At 24.3% G+C, this 15,881-nt stretch overlaps 1 protein-coding gene across 2 annotated transcripts in view; it reads left to right on the plus strand.

Annotated features, from left to right (window-relative positions):
- LOC122500672 (homeobox protein Nkx-2.5-like) overlaps window positions 1-15,881 on the plus strand; it is a 33,265-nt gene that overhangs the window by 10,671 nt on the left and 6,713 nt on the right. Inside the window, exon 1 of one of the 2 annotated variants that reach the window (XM_043609720.1) lies at window positions 12,721-13,286. The exons of the other annotated variant lie outside the window; for it this stretch is intronic. Coding sequence (XP_043465655.1) covers window positions 13,186-13,286 — 101 coding nt within the window. The 5' untranslated portion in view covers window positions 12,721-13,185. Of the gene's footprint in view, window positions 1-12,720; window positions 13,287-15,881 lie in introns of those variants that run through there. 2 annotated transcript variants of the gene reach the window in all.

Here is a 15,881-nt window from a genome sequence, read left to right on the forward strand (position 1 = left end):
AATTCAATTATAGTTATAAATATAGTAAAATTTACTGCAAACATTCGCAATTATTTTCAAACAAATTTCCCTAAATTTCAATTTTTTTCTTATTTTGTTATAAAATTTTTCCAAAGAATTCAATTATTTTCTGAAATTTTAATAAAATTCATATAATTAAATGTTCAATTTCAATTATTATCAAACGCGATTATTTTAAAAACTTGAAAAAAATTGTTCATAAAATTCAATTATTTTAAAAAATTTTAATTAAACTTAATTAAAAAAAACTCTATTATTTAAAAAAAAATGTTAAGAAATTCTTCAAAAAGAAATCAATTAGAATTTTCAAAAATTTTAATAAAATTCTTCTCAAGAATTCAATTATTATCTTAAATAATCAAATAATATTGACAGGAATTTAATCTTCTTCAATACTATAATTAGAATAAACTTTTTCTCATAAATTCAATTATTTTTTTAAATTTTAATAAAATTCTTTGCAAAAATTTAATTATTTTCAAAAACTTTAATAAAATTTTTTGCAAAAATTTAATTATTTTCATAAACAATAAAAAAATGTTTGCAGAAATTTAATTATTTTCAAAAGATTTAATAAAATTCTTTACAAATATTCAATTATTTTTATAAATAATAGAGACAGGAATATAACTATATTTTTATTAACAATTTTAATACAATTTCGGAAAGGAATTCAATTATCTTTCAAAATTGTAATAAAATTTTTGCAGAAATTCATTTTTATAAATTTTTAATGGAATTCTCCCAAGGAATTTAATTATTTTTATAAATAATAAAAATTCTTTGCAGGGGAATTCAATTATTTTCAATTTAATTTTAATAAAATTTAAGCCATTAGGCCGCACAATTCTGAACGTCTATTGACTTTCTATTTGTTTCAAATAAGTTTTATTTGCTTAAAAATAGAATTTTATTTGGCTGAAATATATGTTTAATGACAAATAAAATTTTTACTTGAAATAAATAAAAAGTCTAATTGATTTTGAGATAAATATACGTTCATTTAACTCCAATAAAATATATTTGGATTAAATAAAATTTTTCTCATTTCTTGAATCATAAAAAATATAATTTTTCCTCACATAAAATTTTAATTAGTAATAAAAGAGTATATATATACATAAGAGATATAAGAATTTTTTTTTCTTTGATAAACAGGTGTGAGAAAGAAAATTGAAAAGCTTTTAAAAGAAAATCCTTGGCTATATATAAATATAGTTTTTATAATCTTATTGGTCTATGGATTAACTGGTTTGTGACCTGCTCCCCGATTTGTATGAAATGGTGCGTCTAACTTTAATGCATAGTGGAATCTAAGAAATCTAGAATTTTTACATTGAAAAGATATTGAGAACGGTTTTTGAATTTTTGGGGAAAATTTGAACTGCGGACCCGCACGGAGTTAATCACTATAATACTTCTTGAAAACTTTTTGAGACACTAACAACATTCCCTCCCACCACTTTTGGCGCTCATAGAATTGCTGAAAATCGGCCACAAGACACAACAAAAGGGTGAGCTGCTTGACTCGTCTCTTTTCTTTCTTATAAAACTTCCGGAAAATCGTTTTCTCACACTTCTAAAGCTGTTTAGCTTCTTCTCAGGGTCTAAGTCGAGATTTTCGCACTGCTTAAGATTCGAGTTGAATGGAATCTTTTGGAATTTTGGGGACAAATAGAAAAAAATAGAGGAAAAATATCAAGTATTCATGAGGCGAGCGTAAATATTTCAATATGTGCATTGTTTGCGAATGTTTATTTTATTTTAATTAGATAGTTGAGTTTTTTTTTGAATTATGAAATATTGTATTTTTTTTTGCAACATTTCTCGAAATCTGAATTATACTTGAAACATCGTCCTGTATAATTTAAATTATATACATAAATAATTATCGAATTTTATAAGTGACTTCAAAATTTAAAGAAAATACGATAAAAATCTATCGATTTTTATCACATTTTCTCTAAATTTTTAATTTTTTTATTACTCTCTAAATTTGAATTAGTAAAAATGTATTTACTATAATTTAAATTAGTGACTGATTTTTTGCTTTTAAATTAGTAAATTCAATTTATTTTATTAATAAACAGTAATTTCTACTAATTTATTAGTAAAATTTATCATAATTCAAAAGCTAAAAGTCAGTCTCCAATTAGTAAACAATTTTTACTAATTCACATTTAGAGAATAAGTATTTTTTTTTGCAAGAAAAATTCGGTAGTTATTTTATTTTTCACAATTTTGAGTTAATAAGTATAATGTTTTCTTTAATTTAAAATTTTTAAAAGATTTTTGTAAATAAAAATTTATATTTTTTGTAACTTTTCTTATTTTAAATCTAAAATAAATTAATTCTTGCATAGATTTGATTTTAATTTTTGAATTGAATTCAATTGAATTTTTTTTAGAAATTCAATTAAAATTGTATTGTAAATAATTGAATTCTTTCAAAGAATTTTAGTTTAATTTTCAAAAATTATTCAATTTCTGCGAAGTTGTATAATAAATTTTTTAAAAATAATTGAATTCCTGTGAAATTTTTATTTATTATTTTAGAAAATAATTGAAAATAATTGAAGAATTTTATTAAAATTGTATTGAACATAATTGAACTTCTGCGAAAAATTGTATAATATTTAGGAAAACAATTAAAATTTTGCAAAGAATTTTAGTAAATTTATAATTTAAAATTAATTAATTAATTAATAGTTTAACATTTTTTTCTTTTTTAATTTTTTAAACCATAAACCATTCTCAACATCTTTTATAATATAACATTGGCTTAGAGAAAAGAAAATTTATTTTTCAAAATTTTTTTAAAAATTCTATAGTTATGGTTCTGAGTCAAATATATCTTTTCTCAGAGTAGGAAAATTGAAAATTCTTCGCTTTGCACATTCTTGTTTAAATTGAGCAGAGAAAAATAAGAAATTTATTAAAATTTTTAAAAACAATCGAATTCTCGCCAAGAATTTGACTACAATTTTTGAAAATAATGGAATTTCTGTGAAGAACTTTATTCAAATTTTTTTAATAATTGACTTTATGTGAATTTTTTAAATATTTATTTATTTAAGAAAATAATTGAATTCTTACAAAGAATTTTGTCAAACTTACCTATTGAACATAATTGAAGTTTTGCGAAAAATTGTAATATACTTATAAAAATAATTAAATTTTTGGAAAAATTTTTAGTAAATAATTGAAAATAATTAAATTCCCCTGCAAATAATAAAATTTTAATTTATATATTTTAAAAAAGGAATTGAATTTTTTACAAAAATTTTATGAAAATTGAATTGAAAATAATAATTGAATTATTCCCTTGCAAATAATAAACTTTCAATTTATATTTTAAAAAATAATTGGATTCTTGACAAAAAAATTTATGATAATTGAATTGAAAATAATTGAATTTCCCTGCAAAGAATTTTTATTGTTTATGAAAATAATTGAATTCTTGAGAAGAATTTTATTAAAAGTTTTGAAAATAATTGAATTTATGAGAAAAATTTTATTAAAATTTAAGAAATAATTGAATTTTTTCCAGAAATTTTATGAAAATTTGAAAAAAAATTGAATTTCTGTCAATATTTTTTATTATTTACAAATAAAAATAATTGAATTCTGAGAAGAATTTTATTAATATTGAATTTAAAATAATTGAATTCCTCTGCAAAGAATTGTTTTTATTTACGAAAATAATTGAATTCTTGAAAAGAATTATATTAAAAGTTTTGAAAAGAATTTAAATTCTTTCCAACAAATTTTATGAAAAATTTGTCTTGTAAAAATTGAATTATTGACAGTAATTTTATTATTTATGAAAATAATTGAATTCTTGAGAAGAATTTTATTTAAATTTTTGAAATTAATTAATTCTTCCGACAAATTTTATGAAAATTTGTATTGTAAAAAATTTAATTTCTGTCAATATTTTTATTATTTACATATGAAAATAATTGAATTCTTGGGAAGAATATATTTTTTCTTTTCATTTCATTTCATGAATTGAAAATAATTAAATTCCTCTGCGAAGAATTGTTATTATTTATGAAAATAATTGAATTCTTGAGAAGAATATTATTGAAAATTTTGAAAATAATTGAATTGAAACAATATTTTTATTATTTACACATATGAAAATAATTTAATTCTTTGGAAGAATGTTATTAAAATTGAATGGAAAATAATTTAATTCCTCTGCGATGAATTGTTACTATTTATGAGAATAATTGATGTTATTGTGAAAATTTCATTGAAAATTTAAAAAATAATTGAATTTATGCGAAAAATGTTATTAAAATTAAAAAAATAATTGAATTCATGAAATGAAATGTTATTAAAATTTTTAGAAATAATTAATAATTAATAATTAATTAATAATTAATAATTGAATTCTTTCGAGAAATTGTATTATTATTTATAATTAAATCTCTCTGAATTTTGTTACTGAATAAAAATAAGCAAAGAATTATTTTCTTTCTATAAGATAAATTATAGTAAAAATTAAAATTGCCGATAACTCATTGCAGATTAATTTTTTAATTGTCCAACTTCCAAAAGTATTTTCTAAATATTTGACGAATTTCTTGAAAAGATGAAAAAATTGTTTATGTAAATGTAAAATAATCCTCGGAAAAGTGGAAGCGACACGTCCGATTGTCATTTGTCGGTCCTGATTTCCTCTCGCAGGTCACTTTTTTTAGCATTCTTGTCTCTCGAGTCACCGTCTTGGATGTCAATAATAAGGTTTCGAGAGCGAACCATTCCTCTTCTCGAGTCAACTCCATTGTATCCCCCGGTGTTACGCGTAGGTGTAAAAGGGAGGTCCACATTTAATAGGTATTAAGTACCCCAACATCCGAGTGGACCGAGTGCAACCGAGTGCTTGTCCAAGAATGGAGTGAAGTGTATATAAAGCGCACAGGCAAACAGGTAGAGAAGAAACGCCTTTACATATATGCCCTATAACATAAAAATGTTTTAAGTGCAGGAGCCGATTTCCGGTTCATTCAACGTCTTCTCATTGTCCTCACCTCTATGGACCATTTACGAGAAAGTCAAAAAGTACGGAAGAGGGCGGACCATCTCTAAAATTTCTCATGGTGTGCATCATATATATGATTTTGACTCGTTGATTTATCGACGAAATATATTGATCAAAGTGACGACGACGACGATGACCGATCTTATCACAAATTGCTACTGTGTTTACCTTTCATAAAACAGTTTATGGGGGCAATAGTATTTTTTAAATTTGATACTCTGTTGGATTTCTGGGAATTTTTTTTCTTTTTTTTCTATCGTGCCAAAGGAAGGAAGTCCTGCCCACGCCACTACGCCATTCTCATCTAATTCGGTTAGAATCAAGTTTAAAGATGAAACTGCCGTGTCGTTGAAGCCCCCTTGTTACTCGTCTCGTGAATCTCGTGAAAGCAAAAAAGGAAGGGAAAAAAAGGAGAAATGAAGAAAAAAAGCTTGGGGAAGAGTGATCGTCAAACATTTGCGAGGATCCCACGACTGTTTGGCGATAGCTGTGCCAACTTGTTTCGAACACGCAACCCAATTTGTCTACGTCTCGTTGTTTTACCACCATGCTTATTGCGAGCGATCTTCAAGATCGAGTAGATGATCCTAAATCATTAAGTCGTATATCATTTTTTACAACTATCCAAATGCAACAGTTTTTTGTATTTATTTTCTCAAAATGTATTAATATTTCAACAATTCTTGAAATATTAAAATATTTTCAGAAAATAAACAGTGATGTTTTAGGCTATCATCATCATCATCATCATGATGATACCCTAAAACATCACTGTTCCTCTTAGGATATCAAATTAAGGCTTTTTGTATTAATTTAATATCCTTAGAAAAACTGTGATAAATCTATAAACTAAAAATGATAAGAAAGAAAAACGAAGACAAACAAAATTTGTCTGAATATCTTCGTTTTTCTTTCTTATTATTAAAACCACTCGGACGTTGAAAGACTTTTACTACAAAAAATGATTTTTAACGCAAACTAAGAAATTGATTTTACCCAATTTTCGAAAATGTACAATATTTGTTTCTTTAATAAAATAAGAGTTTGAGTCAAAATCGTTTTTCAAATATAAAGATTTTTTAACATTCAGACAGAATACAATTTTTTATACGTTCGAAGTACATTTTACCGCATATAATTTGCTAAAATTTACTTTGGAACTATATAGTAGCATTTATGAAAGTAATATTTATTGAAAGTTAGTAAAAATTAACAGAAATGCGGGCGCAAAACTTATTCCATAAAGTTTTACGATTTTCTTTAGAAATTCAGAAATATATTCACAACAGAATGTGCACTCTGACAAAACAATATATTTAACTTTAATCGAATCCAGACTTCGCACTCGATAATTAATTTTAAAAAAGTGGCAAAAAGTAGCTTTCAAACTAAAAAAAAGTAGCTATATCGAAAAATTATACTTGGCGACCAAAAAAACTGACAAAAATTTGAAAAGAATTGAATTCTTACGAAGATTCTTACAACAAATCTATTAAATAATTGAATTCTATTATTTGGAAACTTTATGAAAGTATAGTAGATATTGAAAATCATTAAATTGCGAAAAGTTTTTTAAAATAATTAAATTTTACAAAGAATTCTATTAAAATTTTTGACAATAATTGAATGTTTATGTTTTATTCAATTTTGTTGAATATAATTGAATTTATTCCTAAAAAGCATTCAATTATTTATGAAAATAATTGAATTCTTGCGAACGATTTTATTAGAAATTTTATAAAATATAATTGGATATCCAAGAACAAATTTATTACTTGTAAAAAAAATTGAATTCTTGTGATGAATATTGTTATTTATGAAAATAATAGAATTCTTTATAGAAAATTTTACGAAAATTTGTATTGAAAAAAATTGAATTCCAGTAAATATTTTTATATTTTATGAAAATAATTTAATTTTTGAGAAGAATTTTTTAGAATTTTTAAAAATAATTGAATTTTTAAGAAGAAATTTATTATTTTTAAAAATAATTTAATTCTTGTCATGAATTATTATTATTATTTATGGAAATAATTGAATTTTGCAAAGAATTTTATTACAATCTAAAAGAATAATTGAATTATTTCAAAAAAATTTAATTAAAATTGTATTTAAAAAAATTGATTTCTTTCTAAAAATTTTATTAAAATAATATTTAAAAATAATTGAATTCATGAGAAAAATTCTAATTCTTTTTTAAATAATTGAATTCTTTATTAGAATGTTATTAACTTTGTTTTATATATAATTAATTTTTTCGAAATATAATAAATAATTGTGAAAATTTTATTTTTAATAATTGTGACGCTCCACGAGAAAAGGGACCTTATGACAAGAGTAAATAAGGTCCCTTTTCTCGTGGAGCGTCACAATTGGATTCTTGTGAAAAACTTTATTTGTAAAAATAATTGAATTTTTAATTAATTAATTTAAAATAGTATTAAAAATAATTGAAATTCTTCAATGAGTTTTATTATTTATGAAAATAATTGAATTCTTGCTTAGAATTTTGTCAAAAAATTTTTTTAAATATTGAATTTCAACGAAAAATGTTTTATTTGTGAAAATAATTAAATTCCTGAGAAAAATTTCAATATTTTTGTAAATAATTGAATTCTTCCAAAGAATTAAAAAAACATTTTTTTTAAATAATTGTTTTTTTTCGAGGAATTGAAATTAAGTTTTTAAGAATACATTTTTTAAGCAACTCCTGCAGAAATTGTATTAAAAATAATTAAAATCCTGGAATGAATTTTATTATTTATGAAAATAATTGAATAGTTGCAAAGAATTTTATTAAAATTTTCAAAAATAATTGAATTCCAGAGAAGAATTTTATTATTTATGAAAATGGTTAATTTCTTGCTGAGAATTTTATCAAAATTTTAAAAAAAAAATTTAATTTCTATGAAAAATGTTATGATTAGTCAATTAGTGTTAGTAATTGAATTATTGTAAAGAATTGTATAAAAATTTTCTTAAATAATTGATTTTTTCAAAATTTTTTGAAAATGCTATTCTATATTAATTCAATTTCTGTGGAAATTTTATTATTAATGAAAATAATTGAATTTTGGATGAATTTTATGAATTGTTTTTTTTAAATAATTGAATTCTTTTGCGAAATTTTATGAAAATACTAAATATTAAAAATAATTGAATTTCGAAAATTTTTTGAAAATAATTGAATCGTTTTAAAGAATTTGATTATATTTTTTTGAGAATATTTTTTTTATTTCTAGTATTAGCTATAATTTAAAGTATAGTGGAAATTATAAAAAAATCAGAAATTGTAGCTTTTGGTGGCTGAAATTTAAAAAAAGTACCCAAATAGTAGCATAACGTAAAAATAGTACAGTAATTAGTAGGTTATAGTATGCGAAGCCTCTGAAATAAAGATTTTTTAACATTCAGACAAAATAAAATTTTGTATACATTCGAAGTACTTTTTACCATAAAATTTGCTAAAATTTTCTTCTGAACTAGTAACATTTATGGAAGTAATATTTATTGAAAGAAGTTAGTGAAAATTATCATAAAAATGGGCCCAGAACTTCCAAAAAGTATGTTTTCTTTAGAAATTCAGAACACAGTTTTCTTGAAAGTATATCAAATTGATACCTACTAAAATAAATCAAATTGATGCAAAAAATTTTGGATCAACTTTTGATTTGATCCACATTTTTGGTATCAATCCGTTGCAATTGACAAAACAATCTTATTTAACTTCAATCGAATCCGCTATCTTATCTTAACACAATTTTTCTGTAGATATCGCAAATTGAGACAAAAAGCGAATCAAAAGTGTTGCGAAGAAACATTTTGATTCGTTTTTTGTTTCAATTTGATATCTGCAGAAAAACTATGCGCGCACATATACAAATAACAAGTAGAAATAACCAGGAACAAATAAAAAACCTAAACATCATTTGAACCTTATATCTGAAAAATAAATCATCACATCCACAATATGCAAATTGCAAATAAGAAGCACAGGTAAGTATCAGTTTCTCTTTGGACAATAGTACACCTTTCAACCCACTTTCGCCCCTTATCGACCGAGTGAGATCTGTATAGATATAAAAAAAGGGAAATAATGAAAAAAGAATGAGAGTGGAAAAAAGTGGAGTGAGTGGAAAGCCAAAGTGACACGGTAAAAGCACCACTAATGCTTTTGCGCATTAAAGCTAGACTCCTAATAAAGTGTTCCCTGGGGGTAAAAAACACTGATCGATGAAGCGACTGGATTGGTTCATTTGCCCTCGCATAGGGGTTTGGTCGTTTCTAAATTGGAATTTCGTACTGGTTACCATTCGAGGGTTGTTTCCGCCCCTATGGACTTGAAAATATTAAGCTCCACCCATGTTCTCTTGGCAAGCAGGAAACTTTACCAGTTTCCACTTCTTTCTTCTTCTTCTTCTTCTCGCTTATATACCTGATGCTCTTCTCAATAAGTGCCCCCTCTGCTTCTTCCTCGCGGCTATATGAGATATCTTTTATTCTTTTTATGTTCACATTATGCAAACAAATATTCACATAAACATGCATTGAAAATCCGTATATATACAGAGTGTTAAAAAAATATTCTCAGTAAAATGTGCCCTCAACTCCGTAAAAGAAAAATTTTACTGAGAATATTTTTTGATAACCACAAGTCACAATTGTATGGTTATTATTATTTTATATAAAATAATAAATAATAATAAATAAATTTGTATAAAAATAATTTAATTCTTGCGAGGAATACAATTATAATAATAACAATAAAAAAAATTGGAATTTGTTTCATACAATGGAAAAAATTTCCTAATACAATGAATTTTTGAAGAAAAGTTAGGAAATCAAACCCAAAGTTTGTTAAGAAACGTTTCCAAAATTTTTGTCAAAATTGTTATTTTTGAAGCATTTTATTCTTATTTCAGACTTCGCACTCGATAATTAATTTTAAAAAGTAGCTTTCAAACTAAAAAAGTAGTAAAAAAGTTTCTATCAAAAAATTAAACCTGACGACCAAAAAGACTCCTTCTTATAAACAATTTACACTGTCAAAAATTCAATTTTAATTTATTTTCCTGATGACTTTTCCCTAATTTTCATAAAAAATATTTAGTTCTTTCTTATCCTGTTAAAAAATTAAATTTCTGCAAACAAATTTTATTCTTCATAAAATAATTTAATTATTTATAAAAACAATTCAATTCTTTCAATTTCAATTCTTCTGAATAATTTATTTCTTTCGACTAATTTTATGCAAATTCAAATTTAAATAATTGAATTCTTGAGAAGTATTTTTAAAAAATTTTTGAAAATAATTGAACTTCTGCGAAAAACTTTATTATTTATGAAAATAATTAAACTTTTGCAAAAAATTTTATTAAAGTTTTGATGAAGATAAAATTATTTTAAAAAATTTTATTAAAATCTTTAAAATTAATTGATTTCTTTCGAGAAATTTTATTAATAATTTAAAAAATAATTAAATTCTTTATAAAAATTTTATGAAAATTGTATTGAAAAATTTAAATTCCTGTCAATGTTTTTATTATTTATGAAAATAATACAATTCTTGAGAAGAATTTTATTAAAATTTTTGAAAATAATTAAATTTATGCGAAACATTTTATTAAAATTTATTAAATAATTAAAATTTTTCAAGAAATTTTATGAAAATTTGTTTTCAAAAAAATTAAATTCCTGTTAATATTTTTTTTATTCATAAAAATAATACTTGAGAAGAATTTTATTAAAATTTTTGAAAATAATTGAATTTATGCAAAGAATTTTATTAAAATTTAAGAAATAATTGAATTTATTCCAGAAATTTTATAAAAAATTGAATTTTTGTCAATATTTTTATTATTTAAGAAAATTAGAAATTAAATTTGTTTAATTTAATTCGCATAGGAATGCGAAAAAGTTTATTATTAATGAAAATACCTCAATTCTTAAGACGAAATTTTATTAAATTTTTTTGAAAATAATTTAAATCCTAAATAGCATTTTATTATTTATGAAAATAATTGAATTCTTGCGAACAATTTTTTTATAGAAGTTTTAAAAATAATTGAATTTTCTAGAAGAAATTTATTACTTATAAATATAATTGAATTCTTGTGATAAATATTGTTATTTATTGGAAATAATTGAATTTTGCAAAGTATTTTATTAAAATGCCCCAGAATAATTGAATTTTCTAAAATAATTTTGTTATTTATCTTTTATAATAATTGAATTCTTTCGAATAATAATTTATGTAAATAATTGAATTCCTGGGAAAAATTTAAAATCAAAAAGAATGATTTGAATTATTTCAAAAGAATTTAATTAAAATTATATATTTAAAATATTTTACTTTTTTCGAACAATTTTATTAAAATTTTCAAAAATAATTGAATTTCTGAGAAGAATTTTATTATTTATGAAAATAATTGAATTCTTGCTTAGAATTTTATCAAAAATTTTTTTAAAAAATTGAATTTCCATGGAAAAAGTTATTATATAAATGAAAGTTTATTTATATTTTTTCAAAAATTTTTTGCTATTCTAAATTAATTGAATTCCTGTGGAACTTTTATTATTTATGAAAATAATTGAATTTTGGATGAATTTTATCATTTTTTTAAAAATAATTGAATTCTTTTGCGAAATTTTATGAAAATACTAGACATGGAAAATAATTGAATTTCGAATATTTTTGAAAATAATTGAATCGTTCTAAAGAATTTGATTATAATTTTTGAGAATAGTTTTTTGATTTCTAGTATGTCTCCAATTTACATTTAATTATTAAATGTTTTGTAAATTTCTAAGAAAAGATTTCGGTAAATAAAAATTACATTACACGGAGAGAAATTTATAGTAGTGGGTAACATAATTGTGGTTAGGGTGACCATCTTTAATGCTACGTATACAGATAGCTATCTAGATAGTCACCGTTACCATCAATATCATCAGGAGTAACATCTTGGTAGTACGGGGTAGCATAACTATATTTTTTTAGCATCTGTGATGGTTGGCAGTAGCATAATGATAGTATCGTGTAACATCATCTTTTTAACATCAAAATCTGACTATCCATTTCTCTCAGTGTACAGAATCACAAGTGTAATTCCTGTCCAAAGTAAAAACCTATATAGTATTTACCTTACGGCAAATGCGACTTACTATAGGTTTTTACTTTGAACATCACAATTTTCATAAAAACCATTATTAAGATTCATACATAAAAAAAACATTTAATCACAACATAATAAGCATGTTGAAATAAACTTAAAATATAAATTCAGGTCTTAAAAAGTTTCTAATGAAAATAGCGCAGCTCTTCATCGAATTAAATGGAAAGCAAAAAAGAAAAAAGAAAAACCCGACTTGAACTGCAGAGCGTAAACTGCCTTCTTAAATCGCCCTCTAAGTCTAAAGTACCTCGACTTTCTCGACAGAGAGAAATAAAGAAAAATCGTATAGAACGAGGAATAACGGGGCTTGAAAACTCACTATCCTCAAACACCCTCTCTCTCCATCCCCCCTCCAAGTCTGAGCCCCAAGAGAGGGTGGAGGCACAACCCTCGCATCGCTTTTGGATGCGCCGGCCAAAGGGAAATTTCCGTAACTTTTCCACACTTTGAGTGCAATGGGTAACTTTCAAATCCCGCCCCTGGAAGAACCGCCCTCGGCGTCAAGGGTGCTTGAAAACTCAAACGGCACAGAGGTAGGGAACACTAGTTGTCAAGTGTTCGTCGAGGACACTCAAAAACTACAACTCTGGGTCCTTCGTCCTTTAAACTTCAACAGTTCAAATTTACCAAAGTTTATATAACAAATATTTTCTGTTGAGAAATATCTGTACTTTTTGTGAAAGGACAAATTTTGCAAAAAAGGAGAAAATTAGTAAGACTTAGTAAAAGTGTGAATATTAGTTGAATAATTTGGATAATTGTATTTTCAATTTTTGGGAAAAAGTGATATTCGAGTGTTGGATTTACTATATTCGAGTATATATAAATAAGTGCTGCAGTGATTGAAAGTGCCGTTTCTTTTTGTTTTTCGAAAAAAAGAGTGCTTTTAGTGGATAATGTACTGACACAAACAGAATACAGGAGACAGTATTTCTGATAATGGACCTTTTGAAAATGGCGGACAAGAATAAAATAGTGCCGTGGTGGTTGCCCTATCAACTCAATCACGTTTGGTATAGTCAACAGCTTCTTAAATCTAGGTAATTTATTGCACTTCGGATATTTTGATTTCATTGTCTTTCTATTTTCTTAGTCGAACTATTTTTTATTCCAACTTTTTTATTCGAACTTATTATTCTTATTGTATAAGTATTCCTATTCAAGACTTTTGTTTTATGTCACAATTTTGAGTTTTTTCTTATCGGAATAATTGAATTCTTCTTCTGTATATGAAAACATCTTGACACTATAAATCAAACTTTACTAAATCAAACTAAATCGAAAATTAATGCTGCTACTGCATCTAAACTTGTAGCAACAGTTGCAGCAACTATTATAACAGACAATGCTACAAAAGTTTTAAGGAATTGAGGCAAAATTGTGAATGTTGCTGCAAATTTAGATGCTGTAGGGGTACAATAAAATTAGATCATTACCAAATTGGGTCAAATTGACAGAAAAACTTTGAATCGAATTAGGATTTTATCCATTTAGTATCATCCGATGCACTTTGATATACTTTCTGTAAAAAAAAGTACTCATTTATAGTACAATTTTAGTACCAAATTTAAAAAATTAAAAATACAGAAAGCGTATAATTATAACCAAATACTTTGTTATGTTAACACTGATTTGACAGATTATTTATAAATACATTTAAGCTTAGTGATTTTCACTAAATAAAAATCAGTTATACAATTATGATAGAGCAATGAAGATTATTTGAAACTAAAATGGAAATTTGTGAAAATAAATTAGTTTATGAAAATTATTTCAAAATTCATGAAATAAATTTTGAAATAATGTCAAATTTCTACATTATACTATATCACAGGACTATACGAAATATTTCTTTACACGTGGATCAAGATAGATCACTTCATCTTATCATGTTGCCTATCCCTTATCATAACTTTTTTTCAACATATACAATAATTGTTGATCGACACAATTTTTCTTTTGAAAATATTATACCTTCCACGTGAACGTGAACGTAAAAAGATTTGATTGGCGAGATTTTCACTCGAAGATATATATATTTCTAATCAAAACACAAAATTTATATTGGAGATAAAAATCTTGTTTCTAAATATTTTTAATTAAAGTAAATAACTTGAATAGGAACAAATCTAATAAAACACTGTTAACTCAAAAGTATCAAATTGCAACGAATTGATACCAAAAATATGGCTCAAATAAAAAACTGATCCAAATTTTTGGCATCAAATTGCCAAAAATCAAATAAAAAATTTATCCAAATTTTTGACATCAATTTGATCCATCACTTTATAGTAAATAAATTTAATACTTGTAAGAAAACTACGAAACTATTTTGATAGAAGTTCATGGAATTTAGATAATTAACACTTTAAGTATATGTTTGTGTCAAAACGCATTATCATCAAAACAATATGTGTATTGCTTAGTAATCCATTATTGATGACATCTCCAAAACCTATATAGCTTTCGGAGATTTAAACCCTCCGACATTTTCCCCCATTAAGATATATTTTGGTGATTCCGATGCTTGGTTATGTGGGAATTTTCGATATCATTGTTTTTTTTTTATTAATAACTCTAAAATAAAGGCAAATTTTTGTTTTTATTTTATTGTTAATAAACTTAATGATAATTTTATACGTTGTGCAAAGAGATCAAATAATAAAAATATTGTTTAGAAAAACGATAAAATATTTACACAAAAGGAACAATTGTTTCTTTATTAATAATTAATTAAAGTAGATTCGATTCAATTATTTAACATTAAATTATTTATACTACTAAATTTCGTCATTGTTCCATTTTTACAAACTTTACTCTCCAAATCTGAAGTAATGATTCTAATTTAATTATAAATAAAGGCGTTGCAAATAAATTATTACCAAAAATGCAGTTAAAATCATAATTTGATGCTAATTTTTGGTGTCAATTCAATTAATTTTCAATGAACCAAAAAAGAATTAACTTTCAATCGAAGAAACAAGCAAAAGTTCATTAAATTTTTATTGACATCTACACTTCGTAAAAAGAGCTCTGGGTCTATATATACCTGCTATTCAAAAGGGCAAAATATAACCAAAGGAAGGGAAAGAAAAGAACCTTAATTTGGAACATGTCAAGCATCCTGGTCCGAAAAAAACGACAACTTCCTAAATTCAGAAAAACATTCATTCATCCTGAATGAACAAATGAATAAATCGAATATTCATGATTTTAATATACACCACCGCACCTCCTAAAAAAACCCAAACAAAAACCAAAAATGTAACAAAACCACGCGATTTAAATAAGACTACTAAACCAGAGAAAAATGTAAAAATCACGTTAATTCCAAGAATCCTTTTTTCTCCCCCCCCCACCCCTCTTTATAAAAATTTAAAGGAACTGGAGATAATACCTATTTAGCGACAAAATTCTTATGGACTAGTTGGGTTGTTGCGGATGAGCGACGGGAAGAATAGTGGAAGCGTGTGGCTGTACGTGCCACGATAATAGCGCGTTTAGCTTACGGTTTTCAAGGCTTGAAATTTGGTTTTGTCGGAAAGTTGTTCAAGAATTGGCAGGTTGTTTAAGGGACCAAGGTTGCAAAGCAGGTGACCCTCTACGTGCCGTTCGAATATCGGCTTTTCCAAAAA

This window comes from Leptopilina heterotoma, unplaced genomic scaffold, assembly GCF_015476425.1.
Source record: "Leptopilina heterotoma isolate Lh14 unplaced genomic scaffold, ASM1547642v1 Lhet_19, whole genome shotgun sequence".
Taxonomy (NCBI): domain Eukaryota; kingdom Metazoa; phylum Arthropoda; class Insecta; order Hymenoptera; family Figitidae; genus Leptopilina; species Leptopilina heterotoma.